Source organism: Myotis daubentonii, chromosome 17, assembly GCF_963259705.1.
Source record: "Myotis daubentonii chromosome 17, mMyoDau2.1, whole genome shotgun sequence".
In the NCBI taxonomy this organism is placed as follows: domain Eukaryota; kingdom Metazoa; phylum Chordata; class Mammalia; order Chiroptera; family Vespertilionidae; genus Myotis; species Myotis daubentonii.
The window spans coordinates 21,545,118-21,566,599 of NC_081856.1; the positions used below are offsets into that span (position 1 = coordinate 21,545,118).

General features: G+C 37.1%; 1 protein-coding gene across 10 annotated transcripts in view; it reads right to left on the reverse strand.

The window, feature by feature from the left end:
* Positions 1–1,503: 1,503 nt before the first annotated feature.
* YTHDF3 (YTH N6-methyladenosine RNA binding protein F3) overlaps positions 1,504–21,482 on the reverse strand; it is a 39,563-nt gene continuing 19,584 nt past the window's right edge. For 8 of the 10 annotated variants that reach the window (XM_059673074.1, XM_059673077.1, XM_059673082.1 and 5 more), the window contains 2 exons: positions 19,187–19,287; positions 1,504–4,591 (listed from right to left, as the gene is read on the reverse strand). In XM_059673074.1, the coding sequence (XP_059529057.1) occupies positions 19,243–19,287 (45 nt within the window). In that variant the 3' untranslated portion in view covers positions 1,504–4,591; positions 19,187–19,242. Of the gene's footprint in view, positions 4,592–18,650; positions 18,798–19,186; positions 19,288–21,482 lie in introns of those variants that run through there. The other 2 variants (XM_059673075.1, XM_059673083.1) reach the window with 2 other exon arrangements.

A 21,482-nucleotide genomic window follows, 5' to 3' on the forward strand; every position in this document is an offset into this window, starting at 1 on the left:
CTTCCAAACATACTTTCAAAAGAACTATTTGCCATTGCTAGAGTAGGTCATAGCCTCTCAAAATGGCAAAGAATCTTAGATGCATTCTACACCAATGTCCTGGAATTTACTAAGTGCACTAACTACAAAGGAAATGGTCTGTTCGGTATCATTCTACCAGTTAGATGGAAGCCTGGTCTTTCTACTGCTGAATTTAAGTTCTTCCCTGACACAGTGTAATTCCACTCTGGTTATGATGTGTCAGAAATATCCTTTTTAAAAAATATATGTTTTTTAATCCTCACCTGAGGATGAGAGAGAGGAACATCAATGTGAAAGAGAAATAGCAATCGGCTGCCTCCCTTACTGGCCCTGACAGGGATTGAACCTGCAACTCTTTGGTGCAGGAGATGATGCTCCAACTAACTGAGCCACCCAGCTAAGGCTCCCATATTTTAAAATGGCACTTGAATATCTAAATATCTAAGTGTATTATATGTATTCTTTGCAAGTGGGATAGCAGGAAGGAATGCGGATCCCACTAGTGTTACAAACTCTCTGCATCCATTTTCCTTGCATACTAAGTTTTACAGAAACAATTTATATTTAGTACCAATGTTGTACAGGTTAACAAATTATAGAGTAGACAAACTGAATTTAGTTCACTATTTATAAACTATTTAAACTGTCACTACTAGGTGATATATAGGCGAGTTCTGCTTCTCTCCATTGCACGAAGAGAACTGGGGAAAGACTACATGTACATCAAGATTATGCAATGGTAAGTACGGTGATTTTAAAGCAAACAAGCTTGAATTCATCAGTTAAGTACTTTATCTAGTACCCCTAATCAAGATAAAGCCAAGTCAGTAAGAAGTATGATCTCAAATACAAGTGTACTGATGACATACAAACCCTCCCATTCGCTGACCAGTAAAAAGGAGGCTTCTGATGATACTGCAATATAGGACACTTGTGGTGGTTCCAGAAAACTCTGCCTTGGTCACAGGCCAACAGTGTTGTATGCTTTCAGCAGGTATTGACATCACAAACCTAAACTCTGGTTTTCCCCCATCAGAACAAGTACCTTAGATAACCCTGAAATGATAAATGTATCATCCAGAGTCACCATAATCCTACCGACATAAGCTCTATCTACCCAAAGGATAATGTACAGATCATTAGAAAAGCATTCCTTGGTACCAAGAATGGAGGATCAAGGTTCTTAGCTGGTGACACTACTTCCTCCTCTTACATGAACATAAACAGGCCTCTTTCTCTTTTCCTCTAGGTTTCGTCATGGTATTCAATAAAATCACTTAAATGGGCAATGATTAGAATAAGTGGTTAATCTCCCTTTCTCTAATTCTCCCACTTAATTTAAGTGCCCAGCTAAAATGAGTGCTATAATCTCTCTGTGCTTGAAAGATCTGTCAATCAGGAAACCCAGAACAGTGTCGACAACAAGGTTGTGTTTTCCAGCAGACAGTACATATTTATAAAGATAAAAGGAAAGAACACAGATACGAGTGAACAATTTTTATTGAAACCCTCAAAGATTAAAGAGGACCAAATGGTGAGTTTGGGTACCATAACAGAAAAGCTCACCTAACTGTACCATCATTCACGGGAATGAACAAACCCAAACATGACAAAATTCAAATTCTCATGTAATTGCTACAAGTGAATATAAATGAACTAATAATCATTTTATCATAACCTTTCTGTAATCATACGAAAAAGGGAATTTACATGGCATAACAAAAGATATGCAAAACTTAATGAAAACACAATTCTCTTAAATGTCTCAAACTTATTTTTATAGGATGCAGAAAGCACTTGAAATGATTAAATGACTTAAGCTGACTCCTTTTATTGCAAACCATTTTATCATCAGCTTAACCTCCATGCATGGTATTCAAAAAGAAAACAGCTTTTGAATTAGAAAGATCACAAGTTAAAATGAGGAATTAAGTACTGAAATTAGGAAAAGGCTGGGGTTTCTTTTGAAAGGAATCTTCAAGTACCAATAAGTATAGAGACAGAATACTAATTTTGGTTACATTTTCCCCCTTTCTGTTAAATATACAAACTATTATACCTTCCAAAATAAAATACTCACTTAAGATAACTTTAATAAGAAACAGTCAAACCAAATCTTGGAAAAATATTAAGCAAGAAATTTCCTGGGCATGTCTTAATTTGTGATTATTCAAACATTTGATTATGTGTTTCCTGCTGTGGAGCCCAGGTTCTCTCCTTTTTGGTCGCTACAGTTAAACATTCAGTTAGTTTTGCTATTTAGACAACCTGTGATCATTTCATTTAGAGGGAAAACATTTTGCAATATATTGATAGATCAAGGAGGAAGAGAAAGTAGGTGCTCTGAAGAAATCGTAAAATGGAAAAAATAATTACCGATTGAAAAAGATAAAGTTTTTATTTCCAAAGGAATGCTGCACCCATTTCACTTGATATTAGAAATCCAGGTTAAAGGCACTGGGATGTACACCTCACGATGAGCAGACTACTCAATTACATCAGACGTTTCCGAGTCTGCTGTTGCAATCAGCCCGCTTGCTGCGTGTTTCTGTGACACTTCTTACATAAAAACCAAATGTAAATCAAACACTCAATCCATTTATAATGTAACTAGTTTTATAAAAATATTCAGAGTTGCTAATAAAGCACCAGAAAAAGTGAACCTCAGAGTGAGGACTCATATCCTTTCTATGAGGTCTCCCTTTACAGTTTTCTCTAATAGGACCTCCAGAGTGACTACAGTCATCTTTGACATGTCCTACCTATATAATCTTAGGGATGTAGAACATTGCTGTGGTTACTATACCCAAATGCCAATTTTTATTATAAATAGTTAAGAGACATGTCACAAGATAAGATTTCATGGCTTACTCTTAAAAAGGTAAAATAGGTGCAACTTTCCTTTAAGAAAGTCTTTATTTTGTAATATACCATTAATATTTTAATGTTCCCTTCAGTAAACACTGATATAACTACAATGGGACTACCAAAGACGTGTGAAATAGCTACGATTATCTACAAATACTGTATTTTATTTCACTTGTATACAGCATTTGCACATTTTAAGAAAACATTGTACAAAAAAATTATATAAATGAAAACCTCAAAGAAGTATCTGCCACTAAATTTTGAACTGAACTGATCAAATATGTAAATGTAAATGAAAAGGTTTCTAAACATGATGTAAACATAAAGCAGTAATGCAAAACACCAAGGTATTCAAATCTACTGTATTGCTATTTTCACCCTTATATCTTTCTACATAGCTTTCTCCTTTTGGAACAGTAATATAAGGGGCAGTACATTATCTTCATAACCATATGCCATCAGATCAATTAATACAGATGACATGTTTAATTATACAAAATCAATTTGCTTCAAGACACAAAATTAATGTTGATATGTAATTAATGAAAAAAATAAGATGTTAAAAAGATAACTATAAGAATACCCAGATATATGCTGTATTCCCATTTATATAGATCTGATCAATAAAACATCAACACATTCACTTAGATACTGATTTAATCCATGGATCAAGGCCATATTTTCAAAGTATTTTAAGGATGCCAGGACACTGCAAAAGCTGGAGAAAAGAGTTGAACAGTATATGCTTGCTAAACAAGAACTATGTTTATTTAGCTAGTGAATACCTAGAGTAATAAATGTTTACTTCATGATAGCAATCAGGCTCGCAAACACCCAGAAATAGGAATTAAGGATTTTAAATGTAGTTATAAAGGTCATAAAAAGTCTGATTAGACTGAGGTACATTTACTCAAAATTTTGAGATTCATTAAGTGGTAGCAAACAAAATAATTCCTCAGACAAATGCACATTTTTCAGTTTACATATTATTGGGGGAAGGAGGAAAGAAGAATGTGCATTAACTGGTGAAATCCACCAAGCTGCATATCAATATTCTGTTACACCAAACAATTTAAAGACAAGGAAAATGTTCTAATATAATCTCAGATTATGTTTCATTTGGCTAAAATAGAGCTTAAGGTTGCTTTGCCATATTAAAAGTTTACTACAATAATTCTTCACATAAACATTTAGACTTGAACTCCAGGACTAAATATGGCATGATTATTTTGCTTTTAATCTGTCAAATAGCTAAAAATCGACAATTTAAAAACTACAACAAAGAAATGTTGAAGCAATGTGACTCTTACATCATTGAACCACTTCTAATAGTTAACTGTTAGTATTTAACAAATTCAAAGAGTTAATGAATCTTTGCATTCATTCAGTCTTCTGTGCCTTAGCTAGGATGCATAATTACAAAAGACAGCAGATACTGGTAAAAGCTTCAGGACAGAAAGTGCTTGACGAAGTTACAGTTCTCAAGTGTGTTTGGTGAGAATATAAGGGCAGATGCGCTGATGAAAATCATTACAAGAGTCAATTCTGTGTTAAAAAGTTCAAAGATGTCACCTTATGCAGAAAAAAAAAAGCTTTAATAATGTCTTCTTTGACTTATTAGGCATTTCCAGAGTCTACATCATTAGTGTTGTAATTCTAAGAGGACATCTTCATATGGTTATTGTTTGTTTCTATTTCTCTCCTGGAAAAAAACACACACACACACAAAAAAAATGTAACAAAATGCCATCATTTATATAAGATTTAAATTAATATAATGTAAACCATCTCCACAAAAAGTTCTTCAAATACTAATTCAAGTAATTAGTTAAAACTGACTTACTATTATCTCTACACACCATAGTGGGATGATCACCACATATCATTTTTAAGTAAAAACTACGAACATTTATTTCAGGAGAGTAAAGGCCCTCTCCACATCCCTATTTCCCCACAGTATTTTGGTTAAGGTGAAGACATTACAATAATATCTTTTCTAGCCCTTTCAAAGAGTTTTTGATAATGAGGTATCAAAGAGACTAAAAGGAGACTGTAGCAATTTCAAAACTATTTGCTCAGGTACGGTTAGTATAAAAGGAAATTGGAAAAGAGTCCTAATAAATTTTCAGTGTTAATAAAAATACTTTGAATCACAAACTTCCTCGGTATCATATTCTCATGTTCAGTGTAACTTTCCACATCAAGAAACATTAACACTGATTAATTTCCTCTTATAAAGCAGAATCCCCTTGAACAAAAGTTAAACTACGTGATGTTTTCATGTTTATTAACCAAATATATTTACCTATAAGACTTCTTTCAATTGAATGCATGAGTGTGTTTGTACCATCTTTGTGTAACTCAGAGGTTCTCAAACTTCAGCAACACCAGAATTACCTGGATGGCTTGTGGAAACACTACTGAGTCCGCAAACTCAGAAGCTGAACAAACCTGTGAGCTTGCAGTTCTAACAAGTTCACAGGAGATCCTAACACTGCTGGTCCAAGAACCACACTCTAAAAACCACTTGTGTTTAACACATTATAAGACTCTGCTTTCGCTACTTTCATTTTATTTTTCATGTTCCACAATAAGAACATACTTTACAAATGGTCAAATTAGTTTACTGTCCTCCGTGACAACATCAGAAAATTAGAGAACTTTAAGTTGTTACCAAATTCATTTTAATATAATCCTAGAACTTGAGTAACAGTATTTAATACAGAAAGCTATTAATTATATGTCCTACTACATAACTACAAATAAACTTATTTCATAGATACGTAAGTATCAGCAAGATATTCTGAAATTAAAAAATAAAACAAACATGAAAAAGATAGAGCTAATTGATCACATCTCAAAAGGATAAGCAAAAACAAAAACAAAACAACATAAAGGAAAACACACACACACACACACACACACACACACAATTGGTACCATGAAACTTAACCTAACTTTGCAAAGGCCCGAAACATAAATCCAGCCTAAACATAAATCCAGCCTAAACATAAAGTTTGGTTTTCAGAAGATGAAACAGATTTGTATGAGAAATCTGAAGTCTGCTTTAAATAGCTAGATATAAAACACGGTATTATAGATAAAGCAAGAGGATGTTAACAGCACACTGCTCATTCTTCCCATAAAATATGATTGATCAAAACTAGAGAAATTCATCAACTCCATGAAGAGCCCCAAACTATAAAAACAAAGGCCACATTACTTAAGGAAAAGTTAGACAGAGAGAGGTTTAATTCCAGGGAGATCAGTTATATCAATGAGGATCATGTGTTATTTAAATAAAAGTTAAAGATGCTGTTTCAGTTTGAACTATAATCAACTACACATTCAAACAAATTAATAAAAAATACATATTATAAAGTAGATGATAATCAATGTACATAACACATAACCGCTAACTCACTGAACAGGATAAAGAACTTCAAATAAGCCGAAGCTGGTTTGGCTCAGTGCTTAGAGTGTCGGCCTGCGGACTGAAGAGTCCCAGGTTCGATTCCGGTCAAGGGCATGTACCTTGGTTGTGGGCACATCCCCAATGGGAGATGTGCAGGAGGCAGCTGATCGATGTTTCTCTCTCATCAATGTTTCTGACTCTCTATCTCTCTCCCTTCCTGTCTGTAAAAAATCAATAAAATATATTAAAAAAAAAAAAAAGAACTTCAAATAAGACAGAAAAGTGGGAGAGCGTTAGTTAGATCTAGATTAATTAAAGCACAAAATAAGATGGCAGAAATATACATTTCTATCAAGCAATAAAAAAAATGTAGATTCATCAATGACAACACAAAATAGCAGCTCAGATTTAAAAAATTTATATCCAGTCACACATGATTTATAAGAAATAACTTTAAAACATAGGAGCACAGGAAAGTTCAAAGTAATAAAAGCAAACTAAATGAAAACTGGTATCACTATATTACCATAAGACAAATGGGCTTTAAGGCAAAAACCATTGTTGGAGATAAAATGATCACTACATACTGAGTAAGAATTTTTTTCCTTAAAGCTGTAACAATATTAAACTAAAATCACAACTTTATATATTGAATGTTGTCAGAATTACAAAGACAGGTTCCTAATTAAAATGAGAATTTAACACATTTCTCTTAGTAATTGTTAGAGCAGACAAGTTAGTAAAAATAGAGATTAAATATACAGAATACAGAAAACAGCCAAATAATGACAGAGCACACATTGAACAAAGACAAAAAGTAACAATATGCCGAAGAGTCAGTATCATGCAGCTCGCATTTTTTGACATAAATTTTAGAAGCAAAACAGATAATCCCAACCAAAAAAAAAAAATACAACTTACCCACATTTGGAAATTCCAATATGTTAAAAATGTGTAACAGTAAGCCCCCGAAAGTAGAAGAAATAAAATAAGATTGCAGGAGAAAAAATGAAACCAAAGCAAAAATAAAGGAGAACCATAGAACTACAATTTAAAGCTGGGGAGGGGGAGGAAGAAATCCAACAATAGGAAAAAAAATCTCTGAAAAGAATGATATTTTAAAAATTAAACATAATATAATGAAGACAGATACAGATAAAAATACCATTAATGTAAATATGCCAGTTTACAGGAAAAGCTAAAGAATGGACAAGCTCCTAAAAATACAATTTACCACAATAAACTCAAGAATAGAAAACCTGAAGAGACTTATAACTAAAGAAGTTTAATCAACAAAAATCTACCACCCAAAAAAGCCACCAGGCTCATACGGTTTTACAGGTGCATCTATCTGATTGTCCCAGACTTGACAATTAATTCTAAACTTACACCAACTCTTCCAGAAACCAGAAAAGGCCTATTTTCTGATGTATTTTGACATTAGCAATACTTTGATACTAACACTGTCATGAAGAGCATGAGAAAACTAACAGTCCAGTCTCACTTGTCACCAAGGAGCTCTTAAGGGCTATTTTGCTGATTATAGTGAAGAAGAGTAAAGGTGGCAGCAGGAAGGCCAGTAAGAAGGCTAGCAAAACAATTAGCACTTAGACCAGGATGAAAGATGCAGTTAGTGAAAAGTGCTTGGATTTGGGATACATTTTTAAATCAGGGACAACAAAACTTACTGAAAGACTGATTAGAAATGGGGTGAGAAAGAGAAGTATCAAGAATGAGTCCAGTAGTCTTGGCCCGAACAACTGGAAGAACAGTAGTGTCCTGTATATGATGGAGGAGGTTTAGGGCAGACAAAGGAATTAGTTCTATTACATTTAAGATGGCTTATTAGACAACTAAGTGAAGATATCAAGTAGGCAAATGGACACATGAGTCTGAAGGTAAGAGAAAAGGTCCAGGATGTACATACAAATTTGATAGTCCTAAGTATGGTAAATGTCCATCAATAAAACTCAAGTCCTCCTGAAGTCTCAATACCTCTGCTTTAAGACAGGTTCATATTACACAGCCAACTTCATAATTACTCCTACTGGTGGAGTTGGGAGGTAACAATGGGAGAAAGGGAATCTGAACTACACAAAAAACCATGGTCCAGTACACCTGGAGAAGGACTAAGCCTCTAGAGATGGTTCAGAAGATGGCACTTCAAACACGTACAACAGTTAGCATACAAACTTTCCAAAGTGATTCATAGAACTCAATTTGTACCTTTAATAATGATTGACAACTCAAAAAACAATTTGTGGAGGGATCATTTTTCACTAATAGAGCTAGGCCTCAACCAGGCAGGTTGAGATTTGACTGCTTTTGAGTCCCTGGCACAGGGCTTCTTCTTCATTCAAAACTGAGCAAAGCCAAACCGGTTTGGCTCAGTAGATAGAGCATTGGCCTGAGGACTGAAAGGTCCCAGGTTCGATTCCGGTCAAGGGCATGTACCTTGGTTGCGGGCACATCCCCAGTAGGAGGTGTGCAGGAGGCAGCTGGTGGATGTTTCTCTCTCATCGATGTTTCTAACTCTCTATCCCTCTCCTTTACTCTCTGTAAAAAATCAATAAAAATATATTTAAAGGAAAAAAAAAAAAAACTGAGCAAAGGCACTGGAGACAACACATGATCTGAGATCCAGAAATTGGCCTGTGGAGGTCAACTCCAGAAGGAAGTTTACTTGCCAATCCATGTTTTTTGACAGAGCTTATTAACAGATGAGCAAACAAGAGAAGAGCCAGAAAACAAAATTTTCTTCAGTGCCCTCAGAGGGGCCAACAGCTTGCCTTTAACATTACAGATAAATAATTTATTTCCTTTAATCAGAGATAGGTTTATCACCATTAGCAATTTCTGTTTTCATTAACCAGACCTGAGCACAAATGAACCACCATGGAAAAGTAACTGTTTCTAAGAAGCCAAACTACCCAGAAAGAAAATGAGAATAAGTATTCAGAACACAAATACAATAAAATAGAACTGCTGAAAGAGCAGTGAACACCAAGGAGGTTGGGGGAGGTGTACAAAAAGCTTTCAAGCAGGCACTTGAGATTCAAATGCCACAAAAAACGAACACCCTGGCTTATTAGAAATCTGATTTTCAAATTAAACATTTCAGTAGATGAATTAAATGGGGAAATGGTCACTGACTCATTTGGGAAGTAGAATACAGAGTGCAAGAATTATCTCAGATTACAGAGCAGGAATAAAAAGCAGGAAATCACAAAGAAAAAATAACTAAAGACTAGATCCAAGACAAAATGAATATTCTAGAAGTAGGAAAAAGAACAAATGGAAAAGCTAAAAACAAACAAACCAAAAAAAACCACACGAATTCTTTGATGCATGAAGTGGGGCTTAATTTTCCTCCTTTAGAGTGTGAGCTGGACATAATGACTTGATTCAAAGAATAGAGTATGCAAAGGAGAAAAAAGCCATTTACTTAGGAGAATCCTAGCAGACACAACCTGAACCAAGTAATCAAAGTTACTATCACTAGCAATAAGTTATATATGACCAGATAAGGACACACAGCTTATGTGGTATTCTTCCCCAAATCCTATAATCTCAGTCTAATAAGGGAAGACAAGAGAACCTGTCATAGCATGAAGGAGACATGACAAATGCAAAGCTTCTTGTCCAAATCTTGAACATTTACATAAGTTATACAAATGTATGTCAACTATAATTTAAAAAATTTTTAAAATTAAGTCTGTAGTTTAGCATTGTGGTACCAATGTTAATTTCTTAGTTTGGATAAATGTACTATGATTATGTAATATAATCTAAAACTAAATAAAAAATATACAAAAACTCGCTACATTATTTTTGCAACAAAATAATTTAATAAAGTTTTTAAAAACAATAAAAAGTTAAAAAAATACAACTCCCACATTATCATATTAAAATTTAAAAGAAAAAGGTGTGCATACTTCAAGGAAAGACAAAGTTTATAGATGAACAAATGATTGGACTTAAAATATATAATAAATTCAATTCTTCAGGATGCCTTACCAGAAATGAAATCTGCATAGGTTGGCTGACAGGAGTGGAAAAATTCATGCTACAGAGCAGAACAAGGACAGTAACAGATGGATAAAACTCCCAGCTGTTCAAAAGCCTGTACATTTGTCCAGAGCCATTAAAGTGCTATAATACTGAGACAAGCTTGACATGCATTGTCCCAACAACATGATGGGTCCTTTAGCATTAAGAGAGCTAAAGACAAAAAATGTAAAGCAAACAGATCAATTCTGCACTGTAAAATTCAAAATAAAAATTCATCAAGGGAAAGGACAATCAAAGACTATGCTTTGGAGGTTCTGTTTTTGGAAGTCAACTCTTCAAACTTTAAACTTATGCTTCCATTTAATTGAGATTGTCACATTCTTGATCCTCCGCATGAGCACACAATAATAAAGAACTGCTTTAAGAGACTTTAGTGCCCAAGTGTGCATTTATAAAATAAAGTAGTATTTCAGATTTGAGAAAACAGATTCAGTCTAATATACAGTATCAACCAAAGATCAAATAACTTCAAAGAGTACTACAAAATGAGTTAGAAAAGTTCAAGTGGTAAAAAATGGTGAACAGTCATGGTCCAAAATGGCCCAAATGAGAGTAAGAATGTGGTTCTAAGACTTAGGACTAATTCATGTTCTGAGTTGTGATTTAGTTTCCACAAAATAATATCACCCAACACACTAAATTATTATTTTTATGTGTAGTCTTATTTTAGTTTTAGAGTTTTCACTTCATTTCATATTTAAGTAATACTATCTTAAAAATAATATTCCAAGAAAAAAGCAAAAAGTACAAAGATCAAAAAGAAGTAAAATGCTCTCCATTCGCAGGTGACATGATTGTTGGGCAGAAAATCTTAAGGATGTTCTATAGGACTACTAGAACTAATAGGTGAACTGAGTGAAGTCACAGGATACAGGACATTTCTATAAACCAACTGGGAAGTAAAACTGAAAAGGCAAGTACAATAACAATAAAAACATAAAATACTTAGTAATAAATTCAGCATGAGACACAATGGCCCTCAACACTGAAAATTATAAAACAGAGAAATTGTATTTGCCTTTCCAGGCAGCCTGAGCTTAAAAAAAAAAAAAAAGACTGGGCTATAGTGGCTTACTGGTAACCTTTCATATTTATCTGCTGAATAAGGAAATGATTAAAAAAAATCTATATATATACACACACATATATGATATAAACATATGGCGATAAAGGTTGACTGTATGTGTGCTGGAATTCTCAGGGGAAAAAATTAAACTGGGACACGGTGAAAAAGGCACTTAGAGCCAAAGCAAAGGATCCATATGCAATTCTATTTTAAAGTCAGATTTTGGACTCTTTACAGCAGTGGTTCTCAATGTGGGGCACACGTCCCCCAGGGGGGCAATTTGATTTTTAAGGGGGGCAATTTGAGAGTTATTAACAGTGAATTTTTTGCATTTCTTATGGTTCTAGGGGCCTCATATACATTATATAAATACTAGAGGCCTGATGCACGAAATTTGTGCAAGGGCCTTGGCCCGGCCCCCAACCCCCGCCCACCACCACTGCGGCCGGGGGGGGGGGGGGGGCCTCTGCCTCAGCCCACGCCCACTGCAGCTTTGTCCAGAAGAAAGGATGGAAGGAAGGACGTCCAGGAGGATGTAAGTCTAATTAGCATATTATGCTTTTATTGTTATATATTGTGACATATTTATGCATATCAGTTCTCTATTATGTTTTAAAACTTTATTTGCTATTTTTTCATATTATTTTTTTAACAATTTCTTAATGATTTCCTCAGTACTTCAACTGTCCTTTGTTTTTTTATGTCTCTCTTTCATGGATACCATGTTCTTTGGAAGCTTATTTAGACCAAGTTAGTGGCCTTTTAGGCTTCCCTACGTGAAAAGGAGTTCACTTTTTGAATAATAAGAATTATATGTCACGGGGGGAGAGGAGGACATCAGGATTTTAGAGATGCTTAGGTGGGGCGTGGCAAAAAAGGGTTGGAAACCACTGCTTTACAGTAAACATGATAAAATGATTACATTCCAGATTATCGTTCAGTAGTGAAATTGCCCACAAGCAGCCTTTTATAGCCTAGTTCTGTTATTACACTCCGTAATGTTATTTCACATGCAAAAGAGAGCACCATCAATATCGATAATCAAATGTGTAAGATTAACTAGAGTTAAAACACCTTTCAAGTTTTCTGCCAAGAGACAAAGTCCGTTTCACTCAGAAATTAAGAGTGTAATATATAATCACACATCACTTAATGATGGAAATGTTTTTTGAGAAATGTGCCATTAGATGATTTTGTCATTGTGAGTGCATTAACACAAACCTAAATGGTACAGCCTACTACACACATAGGCTATGTGGTGCAGCCTACTACTGTTCCTACACTACAAACCTGTCCAGCATGTTACTGTACTAAATACTGCAGGCAATTATCACACAACTAGAGGCCCGGTGCACAAAAATTTGCACGGGGGCGGGGGGGGGGTCCCTCAGCCTAGCCTGTGCCCTCTTGCAGTCTGGGACCCCGAGGGGTTGACCACCTGTTGGCTTACGCCTGCTCCCCAGGGGGATTGGGCCTAAGCTGGCAGTCAGACATCCCTCTGGCAGCCCGGGAGCCCTCAGGGGATGCCCACTTGCCAGCGGGGAGCAGGCCTAAGCTGCAGTCGGACATCCTTAGCGCTGCCGAGGAGGTGGGAGAGGCTCCCTCCACCACCGCTGTACTGGCAGCCGTCAGCCTGGCTTGTGGCTGAGCAGAGCTCCCCCTGTGGGAGCACAGTGACCACCCAGGGGCAGCTCCCGCATTGAGTGTCTGCCCCTTGGTGGTCAGTGTGTCATAGTGACCAGTCATTCCCAGTTGTCCTGCTGTTAGGGTCAATTTGCATATTACCCTTTTATTATATAGGAGGATAGAGGCCTGGTGCACGGGTGGGGGCCGGCTGGTTTGCCCTGAAGGGTGTCCCGGATCAGGGTGGGGGTCCCGCTGGGGTGCCTGGCCAGCCTGGGTGAGGGGCTGAGGGCTGTTTTCAGGCTGGCCACAGCCCCTTCAGGGTGGGGACCCTCACCCCATGAGGGTGTGGTCAGCATGGGTGAGGGGCTGGGGGCTGTTTGCAGGCTGGCCACAGCCCCTTCAGTTTGGGGGTCCCCACTGGAGGGGCTGATGCCTGTTTGCAGGCTGGCCACAGACCCTTCAAGGTGGGGGGGTCTCCGCTGGGGTGCCTGGTCAGCCTGGGTGAGGGGCTGATGGCTGTTTGCAGGAGGCCACAGCCCCTTCAGTGTGGAGGTCCCCAATGGGGTGCCTGGCCAGCTTGGGTGAGGGGCTGAGGGCCGTTTTCAGGCTGGCCACACCCCCTTCAGGGTGGGGGAGGTCCTGCTGGGGTGCCTGGCCAGTCTGGGTGAGGGTCTGATGGCTGTTTGCAGGCTGGCCAAGCCCCCCAGTGGGGACCCTCACCCAATGAGGGTGTGGCCTTCCTAGGTGAGGGGCTGATAGCTGTTTGCAAGATGGCCACAGCCCCCAGCCACCCAAGCTCCCAGTGGGGGCTGGCTGGAAGCAGGTATCTGGGATTTATTTATTTTTTATAATTGAAACTTTGTTGCCTTGAGCGGAAGCCACGGCAGGTGGGAAGCGTGGCTTCCTCCATCACTAGGGTAACTAAGCCTCCTGCTTGTTCCAGCTCCGTGGCTGCCGGCCGCCATCTTGGTTGGGTTAATTTGCATATAGTCGCTCTGATTGGCTGGTGAGCGTGGCTTGGACAAAGCGGAGATGCAGTCAATTTGCATGTTTCTCTTTTATTAGATTAGATGGTATGCATTTATCTAAACATAACTAAACAAAAAATACAGTAAATATATGGTATAAAAGATAAAAAATGGTACAGGGCAGGAGCATGCAGGACAGAAAATTGCTCTGGGAGTGGTGACTGAATGTGAAGGCCTACCACATTACTATACACTACTGTAGACACTATAAACACAGTCCCATAAGCCTTGCCTCTGCTTTCTTCTGACAGGGTCAGAAATAAAACAGTGAAGCTGCCAAAGCTGCTCCACAAACAGGGATATGAACTGGACTGATGTGCAATATTGAGGAATCAGCTAAAGCATACATCACCAAACAGTGACCATCAGGAGGGAGTGAAAGCTTGCCTGAGAATTAATAGGAAATCAAAATGGAAAGCTAAAAGAACACAAGGGATTGCCATGGCAATGTGGTTTTGAGTATTGCATGTTGGAGCAGTGGTCATATTAAGGAATTCTGTGTTATTCATTTTAAAATAAAAAGGGGATTTCTAACATGGAGAAGGTGTAGAACTGAGACTTCAATATTCTGACTTTGGAAATTTGTTTTTGGTTCCATTGACCCTTTCTGGCACAAAGGATTTCTCTAGAACTGAATGGACAGGGAAAAACAACTTATCTATGCTTTATATCATTACAACTTGAAAATATTTACAAAGTACAGGGACAGGCTGGCTCCACACTACCTGTAGGGGCCTCATATACATTATATAAATGTAGGAAAGTCAGCTCTATTAATATTACTAGAGGCCCAGTTCACAAATTTGTGCATGGGTGGGGTTCGGCCAGCCCGGCCCCCATCTGCGCGGATCAGAGCCAGTCCTGCTGGGAAGAGGAGACGGTGGGAGGCTGGCTGGCTGACTGGCTGGCTGGCTGGCTGGCTTGCCCTGATAGGGGCCTATCAGGGCCGAGCTGGCTGTGGGGAGGAGCCATGGCAATTGGCCGGTGGGCCCCGTCCCCGATTGGGGGTGGGGCTGGTCATGGGGAGGGTCTATGAGTGTTGGGCCAGCTGGCCCCAACCCCAAATGGGGTGGAGGGGGGGGGCCGATTGGGGATCAGTGGCCAGGGGAGGAATGGGCCATGGGAGGTTGGCCAGCCAGCCCCACCCTTGATTGGTGTGTGTGTGTGAGGGGGAAGGGGACCTATCGGGGGCGGAGCTGGCTGTGGGGAGGGGCAGCAGGCCAATCAGGGTGGTGGGGGCTAATCGGAGTGAGGCTGGCAGCGGTGGGCCAGCCCTGCACCCGAATGGGGTAGGCAGGGCTGATCAGGGGCCAGCGGGTGGGGGAGGGGCCATGGGTGGTTGGCTGGCCAGCCCCGCCCCCAATTGGTGTAAGGGGGCTGATCAGGGGCGGGGCCATCCAGGGGGAGGGACCACAGGCGGTTGGCCGGCCCTGCCCCTGATCGGGGTGGTAGGGGCCCATTGGGGGTGGAGCTGGCTGGGGGAGGGGCCACAGGCAGTTGGCTGGTCCTGCCCCTGATCAGGGTGGGGGGGCCAATCTGGAGTGGGGCTGGGCAGAGGGAGGGGCTGTGAACCGATCAGGGTAGTGGGGGCCCATAGAGGGTGCGGGGCGATCATGGGCCCCACTCCCCCCCCAATTGGGCTGGTTTGCTGGCCACAGTGGGCATCATAGCAACCAGTCATCCGGCATTCCGGTCACTGGCTTTTTATATATAGAGATTATACATTTCTACAAATGGAAAAACCAATAGGCAACATTATATAACCTGAATGATTAAGCACGTAGTTCCCAGTACAGTAATTAAACCAATAAAAAGAAAAATTCTATGACATTCAAACTTTCAAAAAAAATTTTTTTAAGCATTTACTCATTTAACAAATGTTTATTAAACACTATGTGCCAACTATTAGGTGCTAGGGCCTGAGCAGAGAACAAAGAAGTTTTGCTCTCATGGAGCCAGCTTATGGTCCAATGAGAACAAACATTAGCTAGATTTTTTTTTTTAATTTCCTTCACACCCATCTCCAAGGTCAGTGGTTTCCAAGTGAGGGCTCATTTCATTTGTCGGGCTTCAAAGACCATAGTGCCATTTAGCAGAAAGTGGAGAAATGCATACAGCCCTGATACACATTATATACAATGAAGACCAGTCTTATTCAGAATGCCTACAGAGTCGCTTTTGAGAGAAAGATATTGTTCTAGTATAACCAGCTACCAGGTCTTATTATCTTTCTTGAATTCCTTTTTCACTCTGCTGAAATAGCTCTTCAAGTAACTTTCTCATAAAGAGAATTTGGCTAAGCTCTTTTATACCTGAAATCTTTACTTTGCACTCCCCCTCACTGACAGAATTCAACACTCATCTTTAAAAACAATATATCCCATTCCTCTACACTCCCAAATAGATTTTACATGTGAGAATCCAGAGTTGTAGATTAGAATTCCCATGATAATCTCCTTTCTTAGTAATTTGTTCTTGCTTGGAAAGCTTTTAAAATATCTTTATCCTGTCTTTTTTTTCTTTTTCTTTTTCTTTTAAATTATCCTGTTGGTCACTCAGTGATTCCATACTTCTGAAAACACATATCTTTGAGTATGGATACTTTTCTTTAATCATTCTTCCCATTGCTTTTTCCTGTACTCTTTTAAACACTGAGAGATAGTGAACCCCTTTTTCCACCACATCTTTCACACTTTATATTTTCACCTCTATTGCTCCACATTTGGAAATTTCTTTGATTCGAAATTCCAGATCATCAACTGGACCTAAAACATGAACATTTTATTAATCTGCTTGCTCACTGCTTTTTTATTATGAGAATCACATTTCTTATTTCCAGTAACACTTTCTGGCTTTCTTTTCTTTTTATACATAAATCCTCCCTAACAACAAATCAAATGTTGTTTATATTTTAAATTACCTTTTGCTCCCTGTATTAAATATTTCTCTTAATGGGTTTGTTCTGGTTGTTCTTTCAACAAGCTTGATATCTTCTTTTATCGCACATAACAAAATTCTGTGTTCAAATTTAAGAATGAAGAACTATACAAATACTACAATAACTGGTACGGAGTTCTCCTGTTGTTTTAAGTTTCAGCAATACCCCTCATTCTAAAATAGCCTGACTTGCAAGTTTTATATAACAAGACAGGATGTCTGGTCGGCTCCTCCATAGGGTGCTTTCCTGGCAAGGCAAGCTGGGGAATTCCTCCATTGCCAAAATAACCAGAATAAAAATTTTTAGAAACCATAAAAAAGATCCAGCAATGACAAAATAGAATTAGCTTTTGGAAGTCCTTGTCTATCACAAGTAGACTCAAGAATTTAAAGAAAAACGTAAGCACAGTAAGAAGAGAAATGTGAGAAAGCTACAGTCACTATAGACATATATGTGTAATTTTAAAGCACAAAACTTCTATGAAAAAGCAAAGAAAAAATAATCACAAATTTGGGGAAGGCAAAGATCTGAAGTCAGATTAATATAAGCCTGCCAAAATTGTTCTTTGTCAAAACTGTTTTGGCTAAAGGACCTTTGCCTGATCTTACACTAAAGAAAAAAAAAAAAGGCTTAAAAGATACTATGGATCAACTAAGAGAATACTGCAATTATATTAGAGAATATCCTTATTCTTAGGAAATATACACTATACTTTTTTGGGGAAAGAAACACGATATATGGAAATTACTTTGAAATTGTTAAAAACAACAACAAAGCAAACAAGAAAGAATGTTAGCAGGTTAATCTCAATGTTCTACATACTATTCTTATATTTCCAAATAAATTACAAATTATTTTTAAATAAAAAGATGAAGAAAAAAAGAGATTCCCTCATATTGTTCCAAATATATATATATATATATATATATATATATATATATATATATATAGTTCAATCATTCCACCATATATATATATATATATATATATATATATATATATATAGTTCAATCATTCCACCATATTACTGCTGCACCAATGTGTTTTGGCCATATTCCTGCTGATGGATATTTGGGTTAGTCCTTGGTTTTTTTGTTTTTACTATTATCACTTGTTTTCACTAAGAACATTGTTGTATGTCTTCTGGGGTATGTGGGAAGTTTCTCTTATGTATCTATCCTGAAGGAAAACTGCTGAACTATAAGGTATATGGAATATATACCTTATAAAACTGCTTCTCCACATGGCTTTATCAATTTAAGGTTCCCATCTGCAATTTTATGAGATTTTGTTGATCTGCAGTCTTCCAATACTTGATACTATTAAGTTTCTTAATTTTGCCAAGTAAATGGATATAAAATATTTTCTCATTATCGTTTCCCTAATTATTATTAAGACTGAATATCTTTTTATGTACTTATTAACCATTATTGTTTCCTCCCATGAAAGGACTATCCATACATCTTTTGCCCACTTTTCTACTAGATTATTTATCTTTTTCTTAAATTGACTCATAGATATTTTTTATTCTTGATACTAATCTTTGGTCAGTTATGTTCAAATTTCTCCCAGCTCCTAACATGTCTTTTTACTTTCTTTAAATCATCTTTTCATGAGCAGATTTTAATATAGTCAAATTTTATCAGTTTTTCTTTTATAATTAGTGTTTTGTGTCTTAAGAAACCCTTCTTTACCGATGGTCTGAAGGACATGCACCTGGGAAAATGTAATCTTCACATTATTATATGCTTTGAGGAATTTCAGCTAAATACAAGAAAGAGGGGGTCATGTTAAAGGAGAAGTTTAACTAATGACTTGCAACTACTTTTATTTAAAAATTTAAAAAGCGTAACAAGTAAAGAGAATCCTACCAAAACACTACTACTTTGTCTTTTTGGATAGAGCACAGAAGGACCTAGAATATATATACAACCTTCCTTCATCACTAGGATATCAAGAATATTTTGAAAGCAGTTTTGCTGGAGAGCCAAAGTGCAAGTACAAGTACATCTAAGAGAAAATCTACAAATTCTGCCTCGACAAGAGGTAATAGCACCAGGTAGAAAACTGGGCAAGGACACATGATACCCCAAGTGTTAAACGGTTAATATGCAGGAAAAACTTTCCTGACATGGTGGTTTCAAAAATTTCACCTGCATATCCACTGTACTGGCTCTACCTTCTTACTCTTCACAGGCTGATGAATTGCTTAATTGGTAAAGTCAACTTCACCATGCCTTTCCCATTTCCACATCTGCAATGGGAAGAAAATATGCAACTAACACCAAGCATTAAAGTACAAAACAAAGAAACACCGAGACCACCAACAACAAAAAGCATGCTATTTAGGGACAAATATCTGACGTGGATGATCAGGGAAAAAAAGCCAAAAAGAGTCAAACTATATTGCAAAAAAAGATACTTGCAAAACTATAATGAGTCCAGGCAATGGCTGCCAGAGGTTAGACTTGGGTGAAGAATATAAATACAAAGGAATAGTACAAGATAGTTTTGGAGAGATAATAAAATTATTCTGTATCCTGATTGTAGTGGTTACACAAATCTACAAATGTGTTAAAATTTATAGAACTGTCCACACCAAAAAGGTGAATTTTACTGTATGATTTAAAAATGTTTTTAAAGGATTTGTATACAAATATTTATAGAAGTTTTATTTACATTCTTCAAATACTGGAAATAATCAGATGTCCTTCAAAGAAAAAACAGATGGATAAACTGTTAAATCCATACAATGAAATAGTACTTAGTAATAATTAAAAAGAACAAAGAATTGGTATACAAAACAACAAACTGCAAAGATAGCATGCTGAGTGAAAGAAGCCCGTCTTAAAAGATTACACTCTGTAATTTCTGACATTATGGAAAATGCTTCTAGAGACAGAACAGATCAGTGAATTAGGGTTAAAAAGGAGAGGGCTTAACCAGAGAGCAGCAGCAAAGGGGAATTTACAATTTTACTGTATGTATATTTAATAAAAGAAACAAGTTAAAAAGGATATGGAAGAGGAAGAAGTTCCTAAAAATAATCATTATAGGAAGCAAAAATAGGCTGTGTGTGAACAGTCATCTTTGTGACCCAAAAAATTAAATCAACTAGGCATCAAAAAATCCAGGTAAGCAATCAATCAACTGAAATAAATGGGAGCTAGATGTGATAACATATGCAAACATGCCACTGAAGAATGCAGAACCTCACAAGTCACAAGATCAACACAAAACAAATCACATCAATGTCATGAAAATTCAAATTTGAGAAATTCTCCAAATGCAGGGGGGAAAAAAAATGGTAAGAACCAATGGCACTGAAAGAATGTTCAAAGATTCAACATTCTTTGACATTATTAGAAAAAAGAAAATGAAAACCTGGCCTTTGGACAAAGAATTAAGAAAAATTATAATAAGAGACCCATATTGGACACATTCTACATAGAGGTCCATATTGCAAGAATAAAAAAAAAAATCTTTTATGCATACAGAAATAGTTATTTCCCAAAAAAGGAAATTTAGGCTGGCTTCAGACATCTTTTATATGTAATAGAAATATAAAGCTATAAAATGAAGCCTGAAAGAAAAGACTGTGACTCAAATATTCTATATCCAGGTAAACTGTTGTTCACCTATTATGGTCAAAGTAAGGCATTTTCTTGCATTTAGAAGGGCTTAATAAAAATATTATCAGCTTACTCTTCCTAAAAAATAATACAATAAGCTAAATAAAATCCAAAGCAAATACGTCAAAGGTGAGTGAGACATAAAAAAACTGGCTGTAAACAATAAAACAATTTAAATGTAAAATTTTAAAGTTCAAATAACTGTTGAATGTATAACTACGAAACAGTATGTAATGGTCACAATTCCTGAGATAGTTATATAATAATTAAAAAACACCCTAGAATTAAAATTTCAGACTGGGTAGAGAAGAATTGTGGAAAGACAGAAAAGGGTGGCCTCTCCTTAGCAGTACAAAGAACAGTTGATAACTATTTCCCTGCCTTGCATCTTTCTCCCGGAGTAATCTCATCCCACTTCCGTGGAATTATCTGTTTAAGAACAAGAAAGTCCCCATCTGTGACTCCCACATCTAACTGTCTAATCAAAGAGATTTCACTATCTATATTTCTCAAAAGCACCTTAAAATCAGTACATCCTAAAACAAAATCTTCACTTGCATCCCGCCTTTCATACCCCAAATCATTTCTCCTGATCCATTATTTGTAAGGGCAGTTACAAACGGTTAAACAGGGCCTTAAATATTAAATAGCCATTTGTACTATTCCGAAGCAAAGTTTCTAACAATTCAGTTCAAGAATCACTAGCAGCAAAATTATCGAGGTGCTTGATTAAAAATATACTCTACCAGGTCCCTTATCAAATATATCAGATTGCCTGGGGTGGTCTCAATAGTCTGCATTTTCAAGAAGCACCCTA